This window comes from Elgaria multicarinata, chromosome 11 (assembly GCF_023053635.1).
Source record: "Elgaria multicarinata webbii isolate HBS135686 ecotype San Diego chromosome 11, rElgMul1.1.pri, whole genome shotgun sequence".
In the NCBI taxonomy this organism is placed as follows: domain Eukaryota; kingdom Metazoa; phylum Chordata; class Lepidosauria; order Squamata; family Anguidae; genus Elgaria; species Elgaria multicarinata.
Window position 1 is genome coordinate 47,393,139 of NC_086181.1, and position 8,590 is coordinate 47,401,728.

At 52.2% G+C, this 8,590-nt stretch overlaps 1 protein-coding gene across 1 annotated transcript; it reads right to left on the reverse strand.

Moving 5' to 3' along the window:
* Positions 1-1,210: 1,210 nt before the first annotated feature.
* Positions 1,211-2,845, reverse strand: POP7 (POP7 homolog, ribonuclease P/MRP subunit). Its single transcript, XM_063138673.1, has 2 exons — positions 2,766-2,845; positions 1,211-2,278 (listed from the first exon to the last, which is right to left on the reverse strand). Exon 2 carries the CDS (start codon positions 2,269-2,271, stop codon positions 1,885-1,887), a length of 387 nt encoding a protein of 128 aa, XP_062994743.1. The 5' UTR covers positions 2,272-2,278; positions 2,766-2,845; the 3' UTR covers positions 1,211-1,884.
* Between the last annotated feature and the right edge of the window lie 5,745 nt (positions 2,846-8,590).

Below are 8,590 nucleotides of genomic sequence, written 5' to 3' on the forward strand. Positions count from 1 at the left end.
CTGTGTGAACAGAACGAGAACACTGAAGTGAGAAAGGTCAAGGGAGGCAAGCAGTGCATATTCCCATGTCTCCAGGCTGAAAATACTCCACAATCTGCCCTGGCCCTCCACCTCCAGCCCCAAAGAAGAACGCTTCAAATTAATATTTGGACTTTCTCCATCTCCGCAACAACTGGTACGGTCAAAGCAATTTAAAAAAAATGGTTTTCCTCCTGTTTGAAGTTGAACTCTTTTACAGCTGGGGCTTCAAGCAGACAAGAGCAATGGCATGAATCCAGTGAGCATCCAAAGAAAACAAACCCTCAATTTTTGGCCCACGGGTTCTGTGTGTTTATCTCCCCAAAGGCCCATTGGAACCAAACAATGGCCCGGGCTGCAAACCAAAAGCGTTTCCTGTAACAAGATACACAACTGTTTATGTACGTTGTCCAGCGCTGCTGCCTCTGGAGGAGGGCCAGCGGCAGGCAGGAATATTATTGCCTGGGGCGACGTAACCCCCTCTGGGGTGAAACACGGAGGGGTGTGTGTGGCAGAACTGCTTCACAGGAGGATCTACAAATACCTGACATCAGCCCTCCTATAACAGAAATGTCTCCTGCACAGACATTTGCAGTACCTTCAGAGCATAGAATCACAGAATAGCAGAGTTGGAAGGGGCCTACAAGGCCATCGAGTCCAACCCCCTGCTCCATGCAGGAATCCACCCTAAAGCATCCCTGACAGAGGGTTGTCCAGCTGCCTCTTGAAGGCCTCTAGGGTGGGAGAGCCCACAACCTCCCTAGGCCACTGGTTCCATTGTCGTACTGCTCTAACAGTCAGGAAGTTTTTCCTGATGTCCAGCTGGAATCTGGCTTCCTTTAACTTGAGCCCATTATTCCGAGTCCTGCACTCTGCAGAATGGACGTGCCCCACATCCATGGGACAATGTGTCAAATCAAACCAGTAACACAGGCCAGAGGAGATGGGAGGGCCTTCTGATCTGTAGGACACACACAGCCTAACCTGCCTGGCACACTCCAGATGGGTTGGACTACAACTACCACCATCCCCATGGAGGCAGCCAGGTTGGGGAAGAGGACAGAACACCACATTCTCCAACGCAGCCCCTTTCCCCAGCCGGGCCCACATCAGAACCGGACCTCCCTTAAAGGGAAGGAGCCTCTTAAAGCATCCTCTGACCCCCATGAAAGCTCAGATTAGGCAGCAGCAGCCCTTTCCTCCTCGTAGAACACTTGAGAATTGTTTATTTCCCAGATCCGAGCAAGAGACACACATAGAACCTGAAATGCCGTAACACACGCACACGGAGACACCTTTAGAAGCCACAGCACTAAGAAATCCGGACTCCACAGTCAGCAACCCTCCAGGCTTCCTTGTGAGCAAACCCTGCGCAGGCAACAGAAATGTTTTTAGGCCAGGGAAACCAGCTGGATCAGGCCTCGGAGGGCGCAGGAGCCCATCCCTTTGTTCCACTTCAGTTTCGGGGTGCCAAAGAGGGCAGCCTTGTGGGGCGGGGTAGCTCCGGTTCCCACAGAGATCTTCATGCCCAGCAAGCAGCTGAGGAATAGGGAGGGGGGGTCCTGATTTAGCCAGAAGACCAAAAAGAAAAGCTCTCGTACAGTACATGAGTGGACTTCTTGCCCCACAGGGTGGTGGTTTTGTTGTCGTTGGTGAACCAAGAGAGAGCAGACTGGGTCGCACTGGGCCGGCCTTCAGACCGGGCAAACTGCAAGCCCAGGATTGCCAGCAAGGCAGAATTGGCTCTAGGGGACAGCATGGCACCCCTGCCACGTGGAGGGTGCGGATCATTCCAGGTGGGCAAAGCGCCGCCAGTGACTCCGGAAGGGCCAGAGGCAGGCTCTCCCCGGCAATCCGGAACGGCGGTTACTCCGGGACGACTCGGCACACCCGGATGTGGATGGCGGAGTTGTTCCGGGTCCTGGCGAGCGGCTCGGCGGCGTCTCCTTCCGGCTCAGCCACGTCGGTGAGCTCCACGGTGGAGGTGTTGGCCGCCAGGCGCAGCGAACCGCTGCCGGTGGCTTCCAGCTGCAGGGCGATGTTGATGGCCCGGTTGATGGCCAAGCCCAAGCCGTGGATGCAGATCTCGGGGCTGCCGCTGCCGGGGGCCAGCAGCTTCTGGCAGCGGCTCAGCTGGGCCTTGAAGTCCGTCTTCATGTTGACGTAGATGTCGCTCCGGCGCCGGGGCAAACGGCGGGGCAGGCGGCGGCGCAGGGCGTACTCCGTCTCCGTCGGGGGGGATGGCTCAGACATGGCGGCTCTGGGGAGGCAGAGAGGAGGGGGGCAGGGGCGATGTGTGGGGCTCCAAGACCAGGCGTACCCACGCAGCAGCGGGACCCTTCCCTGGCTGCCCCACACTTCCTGGCAGCTCCCCACTGCCAAGTCCATCCAGTCTCCTGTCCCCACGCTCCGCCCCACCCAGCAGCTGAGTGCAGCCCCCCTTCTTCTGCACCCCCCCTCCATCATGGGGGCTGAGGACGCGCGCCGCCAATCACGCTCTTCTCAGCCCTCCCCCTCTCCCGTGCGCCTCCACGCCAGCCCCACAGCCCTCTGGGGCCTCCACTGGGCCTTCTCCCTGGGGGCCCAGCCCCAGCCCCAGCCCCAGCCCCCATGACTTCTCCCAGTCTTCCGCCTGCACCGCCCCACTCCCGTTCCCCCGCAGCCCCCTTGCAACGAGCCCGAGAGCCCATGGCTGCCCCAGGCGCTCTGCACACGCCCCTGAACCCCATCACAGCGGCCTTCCTCACCTCGGCAAGCGGGATCCCACAGAAGGCAGCTGCGGGGGGGGGGAAGGGAGAGGAGGCTGCGCGCGCACTCCCACCTTCCATCGCCGCTTCCGGTTTCCGCTTGGGCGACAGGGGGCGCGCGCATGGAACGTCCGCAGGGGCAGGGGTGCGCGCGCAAGTGGAAGGTAGACTTTCCCCCTGTTAGACGCGTGCAGGGGGCCGCACTCGCGGGTCTCCTCGCCTGCCTGCCTGCCTGCCTGCCTTCCCCGGGCGCAGCGAAAGGGCTCCTTGCCAAGCCCGGGCAGAGAAGAGCCAGGCACGGAAGGAGCCGGGCCGGGCCGGGCCTGCTGCCCCCCGAGAGGCCCCTTCCTCCCTTCCCCCGGAGCCAAAGGGAGTGAGGGGGGGGGGGCTGCCAGGAGCAGCAGCAGGGCCTTCTCTGCGGCGGCGCCACGGGAGTGGAACGAGCGCCCCCAGGAGCTCCGCCCGGGCCTTTTCCATTCTCTCGGCATCGTAACAGTCTATAAACTCGATTTAAACTTTGCTCTTTTAAATTTGTATTTCTGCACTGCTGTTGCTTTTGTCCTGGTTGTGCTTTTATCATAGAATCATAGAATAGCAGAGTTGGAAGGGGCCTACAAGGCCATCGAGTCCAACCCCCTGCTCAATGCAGGAATCCGCCTTAAAGCATCCCTGACAGATACTTGTCCAGCTGCCTCTTGAAGGCCTCTAGTATGGGAGAGCCCACAACCTCCCTAGGTAACTGGTTCCATTATACTGTTTGTTTTATACTTTGGATGGTTTTAAGTTTTTGTGAACCGCCCAGGGAACTTCGGCTATTGGGCGGGATAGAAATGCAATCAATCAATAAATTGATTGCATTTTATTGATTGGGGGGGGGCGAAGGGAACGCCCAGCCTGCCTCCACCCCCATGCGTTGCTTTCGTCTCCCTAGACCATCCTGCAGGGTTGTTGTTGTTGCATGCAAGCGGGACTTCCAGCCTACAGCCTCCCCAGGGGGCTTGCAAACACACACACCCCTCTCGGACATGGAGACCCGCAACCCTGCAACAGGGGCTGGCAGGGCGGGGGGGCACCTGCACTGGGGACAGGGGTGGCCACGACGGCCAACGAAGGCACCAGGGTGCTTTTTCCGCCAGAAATACAGATCTCAGGTAACCTCCCTTGTGGACCGTGGGAATGCTGTGGATGTCCTGTATCTTGACTTCAGCAAAGCTTTTGACAAAGTGCCCCATGACATTCTGATTAACAAACTAGCTGAAAGTGGGCTAGATGGAACAACTATTAGGTGGATTCACAGTTGGCTACAGAATCAAAGAGTACTTATCAATGGAACCTTCTCAAACTGGGGAGAGGCAACAAGTGGGGTGCCGCAGGGCTCAGTCCTGGGCCCAGTGCTCTTCAACATTTTTATTAATGATTTGGACGAGGAGGTGCAGGGAACGCTGATCAAATTTGCAGATGACACCAAATTGGGTGGGATAGCTAATACCCTGGAAGATAGAAACAAACTTCAAAGTGATCTTGATAGGCTGGAGTGCTGGGCTGAAAACAACCGGATGAAATTTAATAGGGATAAATGCCAAGTTCTACATCTAGGAAATAGAAACCAAATGCACAGTTACAAGATGGAGGATACTTGGCTCAGCAATACTACAAACGAAAATTGTTGTAGATCACAAGCTGAATATGAGCCAACAGTGCGATATGGCTGCAAGAAAGGCAAATGCTATTTTGGGCTGCATTAATAGAAGTATAGCTTCCAAATCACGTGAGGTACTGGTTCCTCTCTATTCGGCCCTGGTTAGGCCTCATCTAGAGTATTGCGTCCAGTTCTGGGCTCCACAATTCAAGAAGGAGGCAGACAAGCTGGAGCGTGTTCAGAGGAGGGCAACCAGGAGGATCAGGGGTCTGGAAACAAAGCCCTATGAAGAGAGACTGAAAGAACTGGGCATGTTGAGCCTGGAGAAGAGAAGATGGCGGGGAGACATGACTTGCAAGAAGACAGCGCTGGACGAGGAGCTGCTCAAGAAGGAAGGAGGGGATCACGGCAGCTTGAACCACGTGGGGCTGGAAGAGCCGCAAATTGCCTCTGGGGCCTCACAAGGACCAGCTGTGGGTTTCATGAAGATTTCCTCCCCCCCACCCCGCATCACCCTTTTCCATGGGACATTGGAGTGCTCCCTCACGCGGCGAAGGCACAGGATCTTGCCCAAACGTCAGACTCGTTCCTCTTGCTGCTCTGGTCATAATAGGGTGGATTCCTGCATTGAGCAGGGGGTTGGACTCGATGGCCTTGTGGGCCCCTTCCAACTCTGCTATTCTATGAGATGGCAAAGCACACCCGGAAGTTCCCTATCCTTTCTGCGCCTGCCTGCTCTAATGCTTTTTCTATCTGTGGTGCACACCCTGGAAAGGGGGAGTCCGCGCGTGCGCACAGCTCCTTAGCGGGGTGGGGGCGGAGCTGGAAGGAGGCAAAGTACCCTCCCCCCCACCCTCCCTATTTATTTATTTATTTAATTAATTTTTTTAACAGAAGTGTCGCCTTTCTACAAAATATTATTTTTATTTCATGGTCTTATTCAAATTTTTATTATTTATTTTTATTTATTCCTTTTTTTTCTTTTTTGACTTATTTAAGTTTTATTTATTTATTATTATTCTTTTTTTTATTTTGGGGGGACTTATATTTTATTTTGGGGGGACCACTAGGGTGTATGGGAGTTGTAGTCCAATGCACCAGGTCAGAGATAGCTGCTCTTGGTTACCTTGAGGGATCCAGCCATTTGGTGAGAGTCTTCCGGAGTTTTGTGCATCCTACTGTTTGTGCCGCGTCTTTTCTGGGCAGGCGTCAGAGCCTGCCTGCTGGCAACCTTTAAGCCTCATGTCTGGTGACTCTTATGCAGCTGCAGCTGCTGCACATACAAGCTTCTTGAAGCTTAATTGATATGCAAAAAGTTTAAGCATGCTTTCGACATGCTTACACCTGTTCATACTTCTTCACACAGCGCATAGTTAAATTATGGAACTCACTACCACAAGACGTAGTGATGGCCACCAATTAGGACGGCTTTAAAAGGGGGTTGGATCAATTCCTGGAAGAGATGGTTGTGCACAGCCACACCCCTGATCTGGAAGCAAATCCTCCAGAGCAATAGCTTCCATGTTGAATATGGAACTCACTACCACAAGATGTAGTGATGGCCACCAATTTGAATGGTTTTCAAAGGGGGTTGGATACAATCCTGGAGGAGGCGAAGGCTATGAATGGCTACTAGCCCTGATGGTTGTGTGCTACCTCCAGTATCCGAGGCAGGAAGCCTATATACAGCAGCTGCTGGGGAACATGGGTGGGAGGGTGCTGTTGCATTCAACGTCCTGCCTTGTTGGTCCCTGGCCGATGGCTGGTTGGCCACTGTGTGAACTGAGTGCTGGACTAGATGGACCCTGGGTCTGATCCAATGTGGCTCCTCTTAGGTTCATTTTCGGCCCAAGTGATGGGGCTTTAACTCAGCATTTTTTTTCTTTGGATATCTTCCAGGCCAAATTAACCATGTTTTTATGCCATTTACTCAGACTTCACTGTGAAGCTGCTTGTGAAGTTGTATCCTCCCTTTAATACAGTTCTTCCTTTTTATTTATTTACACTTTCAAATTCTTAATTATTATTAAACATTTAGTATTTGCATTTCATACTAAGACGTCTTATATTGTTTTATGACGGGTGGGTTTAGCACTTTCTCCAGAGTCTTCCCAACAGGCCCAAGCAAAGCAAAACCAGCTATTTCTTAAAATCCAAGACTTGGATTTATTGGTTTACTTAAATTTATTGGTTTACTTGGTTTATTGCTGAGCATTTTTATTCTTTTGCAAGTGATGCGTCTCAAAATTTCATGTTTAATTTGTTGCTGTTTTCTGCATTTTTACTGTAATGTTATTTTGGTGTAGGAGTTGGGCAGCTTTATGCAGGAAGCTGCCCAGAAAAAAGGTGTGGCTGTTTGGCAGACTAAAAGTGACATCTTCTATATAAATAATATAAATAGAATATAAATAGAATATATAAACTCTGTACAGCACCATGTACATTGATGGTGCTATATAAATAATAATAATAATAATAATAATAATAATAATGAAAAAGACCGTTCGTTACTGTCGTTATATCTCCGAAAGTTCTTCACCGATTGCTTTGAAATTTTGACACAGCGTTGCGTTCGAATACGCGAGCGTTGTTATGTAACTATGTTCTCTATGGGGTCAAAGGTTTGTCTTAAAATCGAAGAAATAGGCCTCCTCAAAACCAGTCCTGCTGATCATTGTGACATCGCCAACCAGTAGGCCAATCCACTGCCTCTGCCTCCTCTCCTATTTGCATACTCTCTCACAATTGGCTGAGTGAATATAGATGTCACACCTGTGACAGTTACACATTCTGAAGAAAGGTAACTGCCAGGAGTTTCCACTAACCTCCTCACCGTAAAAACATCCTTTTTTAAAAACCAAACAGTAGGCCAATCCAATGCCTCTGCCTCCTCTCCTATTTGCATGTTCTCTCACATGAGTGAATATAGATGTCACACCTGTGACAGTTACACGTTCTGAAGAAAGGTAACTGCCAGGAGTTTCCACTAACCTCCTCACCGTAAAAACATCCTTTTTTAAAAACCAAACAAAATGCTTTACTTCATCCAAATAATGCCACAGCAACGTGTGGCAGGGTACAGCTAGTACATAAATAAATAAATAAAAGTCAGTTCCTTGTTCCCAGTTACGTTTTCAGGACCTGGCATTGATGCGCTCCCTGCTCTGCAAATTAAACCTCGAGCCACCTCCAAAATACCCATGACCTGGAGAGAGTCTCCTTTGAGATGCCCCAGTGCTGATTGGTCCACAGTGGGTGGGGTGGGGTGGGGGGTGGGGGGTAGTGCGGCCCAGTGCGGCCCAGCGGTCATTGAGCTGCATGCTGTTCTCCGCCGGCGGATCAACACAGCGGCGTGAAGGCATCGTGAAGGCGCGTGGGCACGCAAGCGCCTTCACGACGCCTTCACGACGCTGTGTAGATCCGCCTCCGGACCCTTCCCATCTTCCCATGGATGCTGGAAAGTCCCCTGCCAGCCAGGGGTGCGGCCAGGGAGCTGATAGGACATTCCTTCCACTGTGTGCTGGGGAACAGGGTGGGGGGGAGCAGCACAATTTCCATGGAAAAAAAATCCCATGACACACCCCACACACCAGTCCAGCCTGTATTCAGAGAGAAGACTTTTCCACTCGTTCGGACACAGTGTTATTACTTTTATTAGGCCAACCCAAAGACCACCAAAAATGTGCAAGCTTCTGCGATCTCCAGATCTCTTCATCAGGCAGGGTGTTACAAAAAGCAGGTTGTCAGGGGGAGGCTGACGAAAAGTTGTAGTCGTGATGGTGCAAATCCAGAGGGCTCTTGCCAGTGGCGACCAGGTTTGCCCTTGATGGCGGCCCTGTCGGCATGGTCAGAGCTCCACATTGGTGGCGGGTTGAGGTTTCAGTCCCCCAAGTCCCAGACAATCGTAAATTTTCCATTGTCGAAAATATAAAATCCAGCTGTTAGCGTAAAAACCTCTCTTTATCCAGGGCAAACCAGGCAGGTTCTTTGGTCTGCAGAGAAGAACACCCATCGAGAGTATCCAGTTGGCCCACCTGAGTCAAGGGTTGCCACACGGCCATCCCAGCAGACCCAACCCAGAGACCCTCCGGCGTAGCCTGGCTTCTCGGCCCCCAGTATTTCTGCCTGCTCTCCATCCAGGGGATCCTTGCCTCACGCCTGATAAAGTGGTGCAAAAATGGAAAAT